The following is a 16312-nucleotide window of genomic DNA, read 5'->3' on the forward strand; positions in this document are numbered from 1 at the left end:
TTTCCTTATCACTTGACCCACCTGATGATGCAGTCCAAGGTTGCATCAACTTTCTTACTTACCCCAAACATTTTTCAAGTCCATTGCCCCTTGGCCCTGCCCTGCGTACTTTGTGAAGTTGGCTCTTATATTTCAGCCCAGCTCTCTGACCTGCAAGGTTTTACTGAATTGTGACCCTGCCATCTGTGGATCTTAACTTTCCTTCTCATTTTTGCAGATTCAGAAACTGAGGCCCAAGGTCTCCTAGCTAGTAAGCACTGCTCTGCTTCAGGTCTTAGGATTCTGGATTCTTTTGCAGTGGGGGGGTTGGAGGGTAGGGGTCTTCCCCAGCCATACCAAGGAATGAAGGAGAGATTAGAGTTAGAATGAGTTTAGCCAAGAAAGGCTTCTTGGGGAAGTGGTCCTTCCTGCAGAAGGAGGCTGAAGCTATACTTTTCTCTCCCTCAGGTACTTCTCTTCCAGAACATTCTCCCAGGGGCCTGGGCTGCCGTCTGCACAGCGCTCCCAACCTCTCTGACCTGCACGTGGTGAGGCCCAAACTGCCCAAGCCTCCCACAGAACCTTTGGTGGCCCCCTTTGCTTACCCCCAGGCCAGTCCTCCCCAACAGCACTATGGGCTGCAGCCCTGCCGGACCCTCAGGGCATCCCCGAAGCTGCCCGACTTCATGCAGCGGAACCCCCTGCCCCCTATCATGGGCTCTCCCACCAAGGTAACCAGATGTTTGGGGGCAGTCTGAGGCTGGATCTTGGACTTGGGGAAGGATGTAATTGGATGATAAAGTCGGGAAGCCCCTTAGCAGATGGCGGTGGAGGCGGGGGGTGGGGGGGTTGGGGTGGGGAGACAAAGTGGAGGCTGGAGTTTCAGAGTGACAGGGCAGTGATGGTTGGGAAGAGGAATTAGAAGACAGTGATGGAAAGATCCTCAACAAAACATTGCCATGTCCACATCTAGGCTGTACCAGCTTTTGAGTTCCCCAAGACACCAAGTTCCCAGAACCTGCTCGCTCTCCTGGCCCATCAAGGGGTAGTGGTGACACCCACACGGAATAGGACTCTGCCTGACCTCCGAGAGATGGGCCACTTCCAGAGCCCACCCAACCTGGGCTTGAGGCCTGTGGAAGACATCAAGGGACCCTTTGGCAGGTATGGGAGTTGTGGAAGGGAGAAACTAGAGCGCCATCCCTAGTCAGGCCTTGGCTAGGGAAGGCCCTGGTAGCCCTGTGACTGGGTTTGGGATAGGGGGTGGCAATCCTGTATCTGTGACAGATTTCACCCTTTGTCTCTGAATTCCTCCTTCTTTGGACAGATATCTGTCCAAATGTCCAAATACATGTCGTATTTAACTTCTCCCTTATGAAACCATTCCCATTAGGCCATTACCACTTATCAGGTGCTCAGCCCTGGTATATCAGAGCCCACAAACTAGCCTTGAATTCTAGCCTTGATTCTGCCACTAATGGGCTGTGGGACTTTCCTCTTCTGGGTGTTTCCTCATTTGTAAGATGAGACAAAGGTTGGACTAGGTGGCCTTAATAAGGTCCTGTTCAATTCCCTTCTGGGTCTCAGTTTCTCCATCTGTAGAACAAGGTGGTTAGATTTTAGGCTTTCTTAAGGAACCTTCTCAATGTATGATTAGTGGAGAGCTCAGAGTCATAGGCATGTACTATGTGTGAGGCATAGGCATGTACCCTGTTCTAAGTGCTGAGGAGAGGTCAGGGATCTAGGTGAGACCTAAATGTTGAACCAGTACAGGAAAGTATATGGTTAGGTAGCAAGTGGTGTGTGCTGTAGATTAATTAGAAGTTGAAGTTAGGGAAGGGAGAACAGGGGAGGTATTCTTTGATGGGAGTAGTTATTGTGACCCAGAGTAGTCATTTAAATACACAGCAGACTTCTGAGTTGGTAGAGGAAGGGGCTTGTGGAAGGCTAGGCCAGGGGCAGTTACAGAAAAATACCAGGTCTCTGTGGAGAGGTTGAAAGAGACAGTGGAAAAATCTAGCTTGGTGTGGATCTCAGGACCTTCTGGGGTTCCTTGCCCTGATATTAGAGACCTCTGCCCTGATGCTGGGGCTAGCCCATATCGAGATGAATAACCAGGGTGATATTAGAGGGACTGAAATAACCTGATACTCTTCTGGCATGGTCCCTGGCTCTCTGTCCCCTGGGTTGCTTTCCCTGCCAAGCTCTGAGCCCTGGGTGCCCATCCCCACAGGTCCCTCAGCACTGGCCGTCTCACTGACCTGCTCCTCAAAGCTGCATTTGGGTCCCAGGCCCCTGATACGGGGAGCAGTGAAAGCCTTCAGGAGAAGCCCATGGAGATCGGTGAGGAGGGCTGAACGGGGGCTGCCTAAACTGTATATGAGAATCAGAGAGGTCCGGGGGGGCCTCCAAGAGGCAGCAGAGTACAGTGGAAGGAAGATGAGGTCTGAAATCACTTGCCCTCTACAATGAGAGGCCCCTTTCAGCTCTAGATCTGATCATGTGGTCTGATGTTACCTGTGGGACCTGGGCTGCATCTCTAATCCTCTACAGCCCTCAGTTTCCTCATGTGTAAAATGAGGGAAAGCCTCTAGGGTCTATCCCATTTAGCTCCAGTTCTGTGTGACTGTTGGGCATGTGTCATGGGCCTCACTTTCCTCTGAAGTCTGATCCCAGGGAGAGGGGAAACTGAGGCAGATGGTCAACCTCACATGTCAGAGATATCTAATAGTGGGGTGGAGCTCATACTTCTTGAAAGAAGTAAGTCCTGAGTGGGGTTTTGAAAGAGATGAAGGTTAGTCAGAGAAGAAGAGTTTATTTAGTTCCTTCAGGAGAGAGACTTTTAGACTTAGTTATTCAAGAAGTCGCTCAACCAGGGAGGGGGTATTATAAGTCTGTGGCTGACATTGCTCAGGGACCTGGTCTTTACCGACCTGTATTTCTCCTCTCTCCCTAGCTCCCTCCGCTGGATATGGAGGGAACCTGCTTCCGGGGGCTAGGGCTGGGGGCTCCACCAGCCCCTCCCCTGTGATATTCACTGTGGGCTCCCCTCCCAGTGGCACGACCCCACCCCAGATCCCTCGGACCCGGATGTTCTCAGGTAAGGGTGCTCTCTGCAGCCCTCTCTGACATCTCTGGCTTTGGGTTCTTCTGGGGCTGCTGCAACCTCTGCCATTTTGTAGATGCTCCAGCCTGAGGCCCTAGGCTCACTCTAGCTGGTGCACATCCAGTCCCCACCTCTGTGGCTTGTGGGACCTTGCTTGGGGTTCCCACCTGTGGCTTGTGGGACCTTGCTTGGGGTTCCCACCTCTGTGCCGTGTGGGACCTTGGTCGAGCCATGGGCCTCACAAGCCTTCATCTGTAAAAAATTAGGGTTGCTTCAAGCTCTAGGTGTATGAGTTTTTGGTGCCTGTTAGACAGAACAACAAACCAGAAAAGTAATCCCTGCCCTCAGAGAGTTTATGGTCTGCTGTGGGGTTTATAGCATGGAAAGAGATAGGCAAAGGCATGAAATTTGAAAAGGCTTCCTAGAGGAGTGTGCCTTGAGCCCAGCCTTGAAGGGAGGAAACAGGCATTTATTAAGCTCCTACTGCATACAGTAGGGCTGTATAAAGTAGCACCACACTAAGCACTTTACAAACATCTCATTTGATTCCTGGAAGCAGAGGTGAGGGAGGTGGTGGGAGATAGAGCCCTGAGGCTGGCCGATAATGGCCCATAGAATACATGATGGGGCCTCGATGTAAAGGAGGGGTCTCCAGAATGGGGGTGGCCGAATGTCTAAGAATCTAAGGTCTTGATTGGTGACCCCAGCTCTAGGAGGTTAAATGGAGACCAAAGGATTGTCATCTCTGTTTCCTGAGTGGGTAAATCAAATTTCCAAAGAGATGGAAGCCAGGCCTCTAGATTCCCATCCCAGGAGCTGCTGGCTTTCTTTAGAACCATCCAACAAGCATTTATTAAGAGTCTACTGTACACTAAACATGGCCTTAAATTTAAGGGGTACAAAAAAGGGAGTTGGGATTTACCCTTCCTTCAACCTTCCCCTCCTCCTTCCCAGTCCCAGTTACATTGAGAGAGTTTACACTTAATCAAACCTAGGTTTGAACATAGAAAATACAGCTTGATACAGTGGCTGTAAGGAAAGCCCCTGAAACTTTGGAAATGACCCTTTAAAAGGGTCTGGTAGAATTTAGTATTGGAATCTAGTAGATTGCAATACTAAAGAATACTAATATTCAATTCTAAGAATCTAGTAGAATTACTGAATTTGGGGTTTCCTCAGGGTGGGGATGTCCCTATAAGGGACCGTGACAGGTTGTTAAGCCCCATTTTAAATGCTGGCTCAGACTCTCATCTGATCACTCATTTTTCTACTTGAAACTAACTTTTGGTGTTTTGGATCATGGATTAGGGACCCATCCCCGTGACCCCTAGACTCACTCTGTAAAGAACCCAAAGGCAGTGACCAGGATTTAGGAAGGCCTGATTCCAAGTTCAGCCTGTTTCTTTATGTATAAAATGGGAGTTTTGTGCTAGAAAGCCTCTAAGGGCCCTTTCAGCTCTAGATTTATGCTTGTATGTCTGCCTCAGTTTCCTCATCTGTGAAATGGAGGTATATTACAATCCCTACCTCCCAGGATCGTTGTGAGGACAAATGCATCTGTGTGTCTCAAGAACCTGAAAGCACTTTTTAAAAAGAAAGAAAAAAGAATGGACTTGAATCCAGAAGGTGTTCCTGACTGGAAAGCCTGCTCTCCATCCACAGGGCCATTATCATTAACTGCTTCTTATGAAAAGGGCCTTAAGGAGACAGTCTCTCTGACACATTCTTGGTTACGTGGAATGGGCCCCACACCAGGTCTGGTGCTGGTTCTGAGCGGGTCTGAGCTTTTGTGATCCCAGCAAGGTCCGTTCCATGTTCTGGCCTCTTGCTCTCTCTCTGGGACAGCAACTCCTCTCTGGCTGGTGTCACTGCTGGCAGGCTCCAGATCTTGATCTGTGCCTTTGGGAGAAGGGGCTTCTCCACCTCGCCTTGCCTCTCTTTCATGCCCTTTGAGTTCTGTGGGTTAACCTCCATCTCCCCTCTGGGAATGTATTGTTCTCCTAGGTCCCCGTTGGCTGCCTCTCCTTCACACACATGCAGATACCCTCCGTGAGTCCACAGAATAAGTAGCTGTCTCTTTACCTGCCCTGCTGATGCCCAGACATGCCAGGCGAGGCACGAGTCTGTACCTGAAGCAGTGGCAGACTTCTCTCCCTGCAGGCTGGCACCCTAGAACTCTTCTCCCCCCACTTCCAACAACCTCCGCATGGTCCCAGGAAAAATGTAGAACGTTGTGGAATATTGTACCGTGGCCCTAGCTCCCACGCAGGAAGGGGGAGCAAGGAAAGAGGGATAAAGAAAGAAGGACCAGGAAAGAAGAGATAAAAAGGCATTTGGCAAGGGAGATGGGAAGGGAAGGGTTGGGACTTTTCCCAGAGAACTTTGAACTCTCTGCCCCATCCTTCTGTGCATTCCCACATCTCCCCTAGGGGCAAAAGCATGGTAGGATGGCCAGGAGTAGGGGTGGGAGGATTGTGGGGCATATTAGGGGACTTCCCATGGGAAACTTGTGGGGGGTCCCCTAGAATCTTCACTAGGACAGAGGGATAGGGAGAAGCAGAGCAGGGACATTTAAAGGCATGTGTTCCCCCAGAATGATATAAGGCTTCCTCTGCCAGGACACCATGTCTCCCTGCAGGGCAATAACTTCTTCCCAAGCCCTCTTCAGCTGCTAACGAAATCAACGGGCAGGGGAACAGGCTGGCATTGTGGGACATTGTGGGTAGTAGGGAGTAAGTAGGTATATATACAAGCAAGGTTTGTGGTTCCCATCCTTCCCTGGCTCCTCAGACTCCCCTAGGAAGCAGGGTAGACTTGGTGTCCAACCCCTGCAGGTATGTGAGTGTTAGATTCCCATACTCTGGCTAGCCCTGCCTGATTTCTTTCAGCCCCGCAGCCCAGCTCTTCCCCTGTCTCCAGAGCTTTGCTTTAGGAGGACAGCCCTATGACCCAGTTTCTCTGTGCCTGGCAGGGTGGGTTTAGGAATACCAGTGGGCATCTCTGGGGTCCTCACCCTGGACTCCCTCCTCTCTCCACCAGTGGGCTCCTCCAGTTCCCAGAGCTCGGGAGGCTCCTTCAGTGGTCGCCACCTGATCCCTGGCATGGGAGGAGAGGCGGCAGAGGCCTCGGCCAATCTGCGTTGCTACGGGTTCACCAATCCCATCACTGCCAACCTGGAGGGGGCTGTGACCTTCGAGGCCCCTGATCTGCCCGAGGAGACACTCATGGAGGTGAGGCCTACACCCATGGGTTAGCCCTGAGAGCTTGCATGTGAGTGGGTGGGTGTGGGCGAGGAGGGAGAATGAGTCACCTTGAAGAAAGAAAGGGGGGAGGGGGAGAGAAAATGCTTAATTTAGAACAAGCTGCTCTGCCTAGATTGTGCCCGAAATTCTCATCTTCCCTGTCCAGCAGCTTTCTCCCTGGGAGGGAGAGAGTATTTTTATCCATCCTGCCTGATCTGTCTAATCCTGTATTTGGGGGGAGGGGAGTGAGAGAAGGGGTCCAAGGGCAATTTCCAGTATGAGAGGAAGGCCTTCCTAGGCTTGTCTGGGACAAATCTGGGAGTTGTCTAGCCCCAGGAGCCCAGATTTCTTCCCTCTGCCCCTTGCTTATTTCATTAACAAGTGAGAGAGGAGGGTTAGTGATAGAACCAGGTACATTCAGCTTGTCCTCTGTGGCCTTGGGAAAGGGTGGTGAATGCCTCCAGCCCAGTTATTTACTATGTAACCCTGATCAAGTGACTTCCCCAAGGTCATCCTTCCCCAGTAGCAATTGGAGAAAGGCATGTAGACCTTGGTGACCAGTCCTCACAGGTGTGAGTGTCAGATTGCCATACTTTGGCTAATCCGCTGATTTCTTTTGGTGTCTTTATCCTATATTCTTTCAGCCCCACAGCCCACTTTTTCCCATCCCCAGAGCCTGGCTCACTTTAGGACAATCCTGTAGCCTGAGCCTCAGTTTCCCCTATAGGTAAAGAGCTGAAGATGATAATATACTTGTCTCTTGGGAAGAAAGGCTTTATAAGTCATAAAGGGCTATAGAAATGGGAATTAGGATAATGTTAACTCTCATCTATCATATTTAGAAGGCAAAGAACAGGAGGGAAAAGCCTAGCTAGTCTTCAGTGGTCTGATTGTATTCTGGATAACCCAGAATGAGGGGGCAGGAAGCTTCTGCTCTTGAAAGAATCATTTCCTGTTCCTCTAGCTTTACTTGCCTTGCCCCAACCCACCTCCACTGAGAGAAATGAATCAAGTATTAAGTATTTACTGTGTGCAGGAATTGTGCTATCCCCTAAAGCTACATGTACACAAGATAGTCCTGTGTTATGTTCTGGGGACACAGTGAAGCCTGTCTTCAAAGAACTGACTTTCTGGGGTGGGGGAGGGAATGAATGAGAAAATACACACACACACACACACACACACACACACACTCTAGTTTGGGAGGGGAGAATTGGGAAAGATTTCGTGTGGAAAGTGATGCTTCATAGTATTTTCACCTTTTTTGTTTTTTCTTTCTCGTGGTTTTCCCCTTTTGTTCTGATTCTTTCACAACATGACTAATGTGGAAATTAGGATGTTTAATATGATTGTACATGTATGATCGATATCAGATTGCTTGCCCTCTTAGGGAGGAGGGAGAAAAAAGTTTGGAACTCAAGATCTTATAAAAGTTAATGTTGAAAACTTTCTCAACATGTAATTGGAAAAAAAAGTACTATTAAAAGAAAGTGATGCTTCAGCCTAGACCTGAAGGAGGCAAGGAATTTCAGAAGGCAGAGGGGAGCAGGGAGAGCATTCTCTGGATAGGAGAGTACTCAGAATTTCCATTGGTTTCCTCACTGGGCCATGCTTAAGCCAAACGCCTCTTGGTTTCCATGGCATCGTGAGTCAGAATGGATGCTATAGAAGGGGCCCTGTACAATAAAGGATAGTGTTTCAGCGTTGGTGCAAACAGATGTCTGGCGAGGAAGGCAGGTGCTGGATGGAGGTGTTTCTGGGCCCTGTGGGGTCCTTCTTCACCCCTCCTCCAACCAGCCCCACTCCTGAGCCCTGTGTTGTGTCTCTTTTCTCCTTGCAGCAAGAGCACACAGACATCCTCCGCAGCCTTCGATTCACACTGGCCTTTGTCCACTGTGTCATGGAGATGGCGGCGGCCAAGGGCAGCACAAGTGAGATGGGCGGCTCCATGGCCTCCGAGTACCAGCTGCAGGAGAGCATCGTGGCTGACCAGATCAGCCTGCTGAGCCGAGAGTGGAGGTCAGAGGTCCTGGTGGGCGTAGACCAGGGCAGAGGGAGGCCAGGTTGAGGGCCACCCAAATACCCCCAGGGCAGGCTGTTCTCTCTCACACATGTCCAACCCCGGCCCCCCACCCCACCCCCAATCTGGGCAGAAGGCAACTTGGCCTTACTTGGTGTTTTCATTCTTTTCTCTTCAGTTATGCAGAACAGCTGGTGTTATATCTGAAAGTGGCTGAGCTGCTCTCCTCTGGCCTGCAGACGGCCATCGAACAGATCAAAGCTGGGAAACTCTGCCTGTCGTCCACTGTCAAGCAAGGTGAGACTGTGTCTCCTCCTGTCCCCCATCTGGGGTGAAAGGATTAGACATTATAGACACACACAGACCCACCCATATCACCTGAGGGGCACATACATTCATAGAATTATAGGACTGTAGGTGAAAACTGGAAGAGATATCAGCGTTCAACCACCTCCAGTTACAGATGGGGAAACTGAGGCTCAGGGAGATACCATCCCTCAGGGTCACACATAGAGCTGGAACGGTCCTCAGAGGACATCTAAATCCAACCCTTTCACATCTCAAATGTGGAAACTAAGTCCTAGGGACACAGCTAGTAAGTTTGTCTGAGGTGGGACACCCACGAAGAAGTGTGTGAACAGGGACCTTAACACCCAGAGGAAGGGCAGCCGCCCAGAAGTGTGTACACACTAAACTCCCTTGTGTGCCCAGGTAGATTGAGATGATCATACCCCCTGCTGCTTCTTAGGACTGACTAAGAATCCTGGAGGAGTGGCTCTTCTTCCTCAGAACCAACAGTTTTGGGGATGCTGGGTGTTGTCCTGTGTGTGCCTCCATCTGCCTAACAATAGCCCCTGTTAATCATGTGTGAATCTTAGCCTTAGAGGGGCCTCTGAGGCCAGTCTCATCCAGCCCCCTCCTTTTCGTTTTTACAATATATCCTTGCCCTCCTCCCCTCATCAAGAGAGATATTCCTTATAACAACAAACAAAATAAAAAAAGATCAAAGGGCAGTTCAGTGAAACTGTCCGACATCTCCTGTGATTCTCAGTCTGATGGGGTGTAATTTTTGAGTGCAAATTTTCAAGCCAAAGGTGAGCCCATTTCTGCAGCTCTGGGTGCAAGAGAGAAATCAGTGCATTGCACTGTCCTCCCTCTGGCTCTGGATCCTGCTTTTCCCATTTCTGGCACTGCCTCCGGGTCTGGGCTATTTCCTGTGTCTCCATCACACCATACAGTCCCCTGCCAATCTGCTCTCTGCTCCAGGGCAGGGCACGGTTTGCTGATTTAAAACCTTCACGCTCACACATTCACTCACCTGTGCCCATGTTCCCTCCCTCCTGCAGCACGGGGTAGGCATCTGGCAGAGGGCTTGGGGGTGGTGACCAAGGTGGAACAGGCTCCAGTCCCCCAACTGGTGGGGTCCTCTCAGGGGAAGCGGAAAGGAGGTGCTCCATCCAGGGCCTTGGGCTGACCTTGCCAACTCTTTCCATCTTCCCCTGCAGTCGTACGGAAACTGAATGAGCTTTATAAGTCCAGCGTGTCGTCCTGCCATTGCCTGAACCTTCAGCTGCAGAAATTCTTCCTGGATAAGCAGAGGCTTATGGACCGAATCAACAGCATCACTGCCGAGAAGTTGATCTTCAACTATGCCGTGCAGATGGTATGGGGAGCTCCCTCCCGCACCTGAAATACAGGCTTCTGCCCTGGCCGGGCTCCACACCAAAGGGAGAGATAGGGGGTTTCAGTACTTGTGGGTCCTAGAAGGGGAGGTGGAAACTGAGGCCCTGGGAGGCTGGCTGACTCATCCTTCAAGGGCATCAGATTTGTGTTTGAGCCAGTGGACCCTGTAACATACAGCAGAGTATCCCTAAAGTCAGCACAGCTTAGAACTCCTCTAAGACTTATGGTTGCAGAGGACGTCATGGGCATTGTCTCATTTCACTCTTAGTTTAAAAATGTTTATTAAACTCCTACAGTATATCAGGGGCTGTGTCAAACCCTACCCTCAATAACTGGCAGTGTAATGGATGAGCTCACACAACCCTGCTTTTAGTATCTGTAGGTTTTGTGTGTGTGTGTGTGTGTGTGTGTGTGTGTGTGTGTGTAAGTGTAAACCCTTCCCCTGATGTAGATCAGTGACTCCTGGGGCAGTGAGAAGTTACCCCGTTTGCTCTGGGTCTCAGCCCATATGTGTTGGAGGCTGGTTTTGGACATCACTTCCCTGCTCCCAGATGTGTCATTCTCTCCACTCTGCCTCACTGCCTTACTTTTCTCCCTTTGTTTTGGGTTGGACCCAGGGGATCCTTCTCCAGAGCCCAGGTGTACATTCATAGAATCCTTTTAAGTCACTTAGAGCTTGTGGTCCATGGTGAACGGGAATACCTTGACATCATGCCCTAAAAGGCATGAATGGAAAGTTGCCCCTCATAGCCAGGAAGAGCGGGGTTCAGGTGTCTCCTCTGACATACACTGTCAAAGGGACAGGGACCCTGGGTAAGTTCCATAACTCCCAGAGCTCAAGGCAGTTCTCTCAAGATACTCTCAAGATACTGCATCAGTAGAGGGAATTTCCTTATCCAGGAATTTCTGACACTAATGTTAGAAGTTCCAAAATAAAAAAACTACGATGTGAGAAGCAGTTAAGGCTCTTAAGATGGAGAGAAGGTGCTGATTGACCTGTATTGGTAGAGGTCCGCTCTCTATACTGGTCATCCAGCTTGTGCTTGATCACCCCGTCCAGCAGCCTATTCCAGTGTATGTGATTTGAAGATGACCTTCATAGGGGCAGTGAGATGAAAGTAAAAACCCTGGCTCCAGTTCTGGACTTAAGAATCTTAGGGAGAGGTTTTCAGGATTTTCAGAAGGGAAGTTTGAGAAGGCTACTTGCAGGGGATGGGAAGGGGGAACAGTTTGGTGGAGAACAGATCTGGGCACCTGGTTCCTCACCTCTCCCCTGCCCTTCCCTGCATAGGTGCGCTCTGCGGCCCTGGACGAGATGTTCCACCACCGTGAGGACTGCGTGCAGCGCTACCACAAGGCCTTACTACTCATGGAGGGCCTCCAGCAGATCCTTACGGAACAAGCGGACATTGAGAACATCAACAAATGTGAGTTGAGCTGCACCATGGTGCACACCAAGGCTCCCCCAAGCATGACATGGGCAAACCCTGAGAGCCATGGGATCCCACCAGCCCCACTTGGGACTGAGATGAGAACACTATCCTGGAGAGGTTTAGTGTGAGGCAGGATTTGAACCCAGGTCTTCCCAACTCTCAAGTTCAGTGCCATGTCCACTATGGCATTCTGTCTTCCCAGGGCAATCTCCAAACTCTGAGGGGAAGGAAAGGCCCATGGCCAGAGGTAAAGGAAGGAGAAAGCCAGGCAAGTCCTGCCCACTTTCTTGGAATAGATCATATAATTAAATCTGGAAGGGGCATCTAAGGTCATTCATTCCTTCTCACTTCCCTTTGTACAAATGAACAAAATCTCTCTGACCAAGAAACTGGCTTGCCTGAGGTCCCAGGGTGTAGTAAGTGACTGCCATCTAACATTCTTTTCCCCTGTGCTATATCTTGGCACCCACTCTAACCACAGATGTACCATAGTACAATGGGCTATCCAGGACTGACCCTTTGGGCCCTCAGTTTCCCTCCTCATTCCCTGTGGTTATTAAACATCTCCCACATGCCCTTTGTCCCCCAACCCCCCCACCTGCCTTTTTTCTTCAACCTCCCCAGTTGTAAGAGAGTCTTCACTCTCTGTTCTTCCCCTCCCACCACAGGCAAGATGTGCATTGAGCGGAGACTCTCAGCCCTGCTATCTGGCATTTGTGCCTAAGCCCCCCATGCAGTTCCTCTTGCCCACCCACCAGCCTTTTATGCTTCACCGGACAGCCATCCACCCACTCGCCAACTGTGGGTCAGTTCCTGGCAGCAGTGTGGGCTGCGTCATGTCTGCAGTCTCAGCCAGACAGACTTGTCGGGACAAAGGCTATTGGATCTGTCTCCAAGAATCCACACCCCGGTTTTGGAGCCCTGTGACCTCTGCCTCTCTCCCAGGAACAGAGCAAAGGAGATTAGAAGTACCTACAGTCAGTCCCAGCTGGCTCAGACACCCAGAAACAGGGGAAGTGTTTTTCTCCCTGGGGGAGACCACGGAACTTCCGTCCCCATTGTCCCTTATCCTTTGAATAGAGTCAAGCTGCTACATAATTAACTCTTACCATTTCCAGGGGTCGGGCCCCTCCAATGCTACGTCCGTTGCAGGCAGTGGACACTGGGACACAAGGAGGGAACCCCAAGCATGAAACCCTGACACCAGGCCAGTTACTCCCCACCCTCCCCCTCCTCACTCGCCATGCTTTCTGCCAGTCAATCACTTTTCTAAGATGGCTCTGCCCCCACCTGGCGCTCCAGTGGCAAACTTGCAACCTGCAGATGGCCAGGGCTGGAGCCACCCAGGATGGGTGGGGAACCAAAAAAATAGACCGACTCCTCGCCTCAAGAACTTGGATGATTTTTTTGTGTGCTGGATCTCTTGACGCCAAAATGTGCATATTCTCAGCGGCTTCATCCTCAACATGCTCAAATGAGCCCAGATGAGAATGCACGTCATCTCTTGCTTTTAACCTGACTTTAGGGGAATTTTAAAATAAAATTAAAAAAAAAAAAAGCCCCTAAGCCAACCCATACTAGCTTTGTGAATCAGAAGGAGCACTTTACACACCATGGTTGGAGAGGAGGACCTTTGATCATGCCTCCCAGGTTCCCTGCAACCATACTGACTGCTAGAAAAAACTGTTGTCTTCTCCCTCTATTCCCTTCACACCCCCAGTTACTATATTGCACTACGAGCGTGTACATATATATATATATAAATATGTGTGTGAGTGTGTGTATGTTGTGTATTTAATGGAACTGTATCCTGTACTTGTAATGGAAACAACAGATGTGCACCACACTGTGCCAGCTTGGGACCTGCCTGTTCCAAGAGAAGAGATACAGTCCTTTTAATTTAATGTTCTTTTAAGGACAGACCGTATGAATATAAAGCTTCCAGGCTTTCTAATTTCAGAACAGATGCTGAAAAATCTCACACACTTCAGACCTAAAAAAAAAAGTGTTTTTCTTTTTAAAGAAAAAAAAAACTTTATATAAGAGTTTTGGTTTTCTCTTTGTTGTTTGGAAGGGTGGGGGCTGAGTGTGTGTGGGTGCTTGTGTGATTGTGTGAGGGAAAGCTCAATGTTTCTCTTCTGATGAGACTTTGGAGCGAAGATGACGCCATGGGTGAATGACTGGGCGTGTGCTTTGCGTGATTGGCGCTGGGGCCTGACTGGCCATGGGTGTGTGAATGGCGTGTGTCCATCTGGTGTGAGCTCAGTGGCCTCTCAGGTCTTCTCTGAACACAGGGTCCTGGCAGCAGTATTGTGTGAGCCCTTGAGGGAGTGACAAACATAGGGCCACCAGAGGTGTATGTGTGAAGGGAGTGGTGTTAAAGACCACCTCTTTCCCAAGCAAACTCTCATTGGGTGACTAGTGACTCCCCAGACGTGACAGAATATGGGTTTTAGTTTGAATGTTTTATGCCATTAAAAAACTGTATATGCAAGAAACTTCCCTAAAGCCTATGTTTGGCCCTAACATTCAATGAGGGGACGTTCCTGCCCTGCATCCCAGGAATGAATTCACTGACCAAGACCTTGCAATGGGGCCCATCAACTCTCATGGCTTTGGCAGCCACTTAAAAAGGATCCAGTGGTAATGGCCTGGATCTTCTGCCTTCCCCAACCCATGAATCCAGTTTCTTGGAGAAGCTCCATCTAGGGCATATAGTGGAGACTTGCCCACAAATTGTCAAGGCAGTGGGGGTGTGGCTCCTGGGAGTCCCCAACTCAGGTACAGGGCCCTGTTGTGTGCTTGAGAAGATAAAGCCATGTGAGCTGGTCAACCTGGAACCCATCTCCCACCTCTGCTTCACGTTACTTGAATGTATCACAAGAGTCCCCATTCAGTAGACTCATGCCTTCCCCCACAAGTGGTTTACAAAATTTTTATATATATATATATATATACACACACACACATACATACATATATGTATATGTAAGATTCATATAGGTGTGTATATACATACACATATATGTATGTGCACACATATATTTTTTTTCTCAATACTTGAAATTGTTAGCCACTGCTTGGAATTAAGATGGGGGGCAGGGGCGCTATTTCCTTTGCCATAACTTTGGCGATATTTTCACCTAACTGCATGTAGGGTGTTAATTCACTTTCCCTGCTGATCAGTCATATCCTGCTCTGTAGTCAATTATGGAATGCAGACCTCAGCAGGGAAACACCTCGGGGATTGTCGCTGGCACATCCTCCATGTTCCAGAGTTGTGTCTGTGGCCATGTTTGTGTGTTACTAGTGTCTTAACAGGTTTTGAGAGCCCTTGGCCTAATGAATGCGTAGCTTCAGGATTGCGTGGAAAGGACATCCGGTTATTCTTCACGGTAATTAATGCCTGATATGTGTTGTTTTTTTTAAGGTTCTGTTTGTGTGACACCCCCTTTTTTTTCTTTAAATTGTGTAATATCAATTTAAGTAAATAAACTGATTTGAAATTGTTGAGGGTTTGTGTTTTTTAAAGACTCCAATACCCTCTCACACTAATCAAATGCTACATATCCAGCCTTCATCTCTGCTGAGTGGTACAGTATGTAGAGGGCCATTCTTGAAGTCCTTATTACCTCTTTCCTGATTGTCTTGCTTTAAGGTATGTAAAGCACTTTATATTTGTCCTAAAGGTAAGTGATTATCCCCTTTTTACAGTAAAGGAAACTGAGACAGAGTTTAGACATTGTGTACAATGTTCTCCTGGTTCTGCTCTCCTCACTAAGCATCAGTTTGTATAAGTCTCTCCAGGCTATTATGAAGTCCATCTGCTCATTTCTTATAACACAATAGTATTCCATTATATTTATATACCATAGCTTGTTTAGCCATTGCCCAATTGATGGGCATCCCCTTGATTTCCAATTCTTTGCCACCACAAAAAGAGCTGCTATAAATATTTTTGTACATATGGGTCCTTTTCTTGTAACACTTATAACATCTCTTTGGGACACAACCCTAGGTATTGCTGAGTCAAAGGGCATGCCCATTTTTATAGCCCTTTAGGCATAGTTCCAGATTGCTCTCCAGAATGGTTGGATCAGTTCACAACTCTACCAACAATGCATGAGTGTCCCAATTTTCCCACATCTTTTCCAGCATTTATCATTTTCCCGTTTTGTCATGTTAGCCATCTGATTGGTGAGGTGTGGTACCTCAGTTGTTTCTCAATAGTGATTCAGAGCATTTTTTCATACACACATAGATATCTTAATTTCTTCCTCTGAAAACTGCCTGTTCATATCCTTTGACCATTTATCAGTGGGGGAATGACTTGTATTCTTATTAATTTGACTCAGTTCTCTGTATATTTTAGAAATGAGGCCTTTTCAGAGACACTGGTTATAAAAATTGTTTCCCAATTTTCTACTTCCCTCCTAACCTTGGTTATATTGGCTTTGTTTGTGCAAAAACTTTTCAATCTAATGTAATCAAAATTATCCATTTTGCATTTCGTAATGCTCTCCATGTCTTGTTTGGTCATAAATTCTTCCCTTCACCATAAGTCAGACAGGTAAACTATTCCTTGCTTTTCCAGATTGCTTATAGTATCAGCCTTTATATCTAAATTGTGAACCCATTTGGCCTTTATTTTGGTATATGGTGTAAGATATTAGTCTATGCCCCATTTCTATTGTACTATTTTCCAGTTTTCCCAGCAGTTTTTGTCAAATAGTGAGTTCTTATCCCAGAAGCTGAAGTCTGGATTTATCAAACAGATGAAACAGTAAAAGATTACTATTATCGTTGACTGCTGTGTCTTGTGTACCTAACCTATTCCACTCATCTACTC

The 16312-nt window shown here is 48.5% G+C and overlaps 1 protein-coding gene across 5 annotated transcripts in view; it reads left to right on the plus strand.

Moving 5' to 3' along the window:
- Positions 1-14974, plus strand: part of LOC138176007 (serine/threonine-protein kinase ULK1-like) — a 61042-nt gene extending 46068 nt beyond the window's left edge. For 4 of the 5 annotated variants that reach the window (XM_069106999.1, XM_069107606.1, XM_069108347.1 and 1 more), the window contains 11 exons: positions 448-710; positions 953-1143; positions 2213-2322; positions 2936-3079; positions 5090-5134; positions 6125-6315; positions 8168-8346; positions 8526-8644; positions 9853-10010; positions 11322-11457; positions 12132-14974. In XM_069106999.1, the coding sequence (XP_068963100.1) occupies positions 448-710; positions 953-1143; positions 2213-2322; positions 2936-3079; positions 5090-5134; positions 6125-6315; positions 8168-8346; positions 8526-8644; positions 9853-10010; positions 11322-11457; positions 12132-12187 (1592 nt within the window). In that variant the 3' untranslated portion in view covers positions 12188-14974. The remainder of the gene's footprint in view (positions 1-447; positions 711-952; positions 1144-2212; positions 2323-2935; positions 3080-5089; positions 5135-6124; positions 6316-8167; positions 8347-8525; positions 8645-9852; positions 10011-11321; positions 11458-12131) is intronic. The other variant, XM_069062363.1, reaches the window with a different exon arrangement.
- The last annotated feature ends 1338 nt before the right edge of the window (positions 14975-16312 follow it).

This window comes from Petaurus breviceps, unplaced genomic scaffold (assembly GCF_028583685.1).
Source record: "Petaurus breviceps papuanus isolate PSGF00001 unplaced genomic scaffold, PetGlider_PUasm1.0 100, whole genome shotgun sequence".
Taxonomy (NCBI): Eukaryota; Metazoa; Chordata; class Mammalia; order Diprotodontia; family Petauridae; genus Petaurus; species Petaurus breviceps.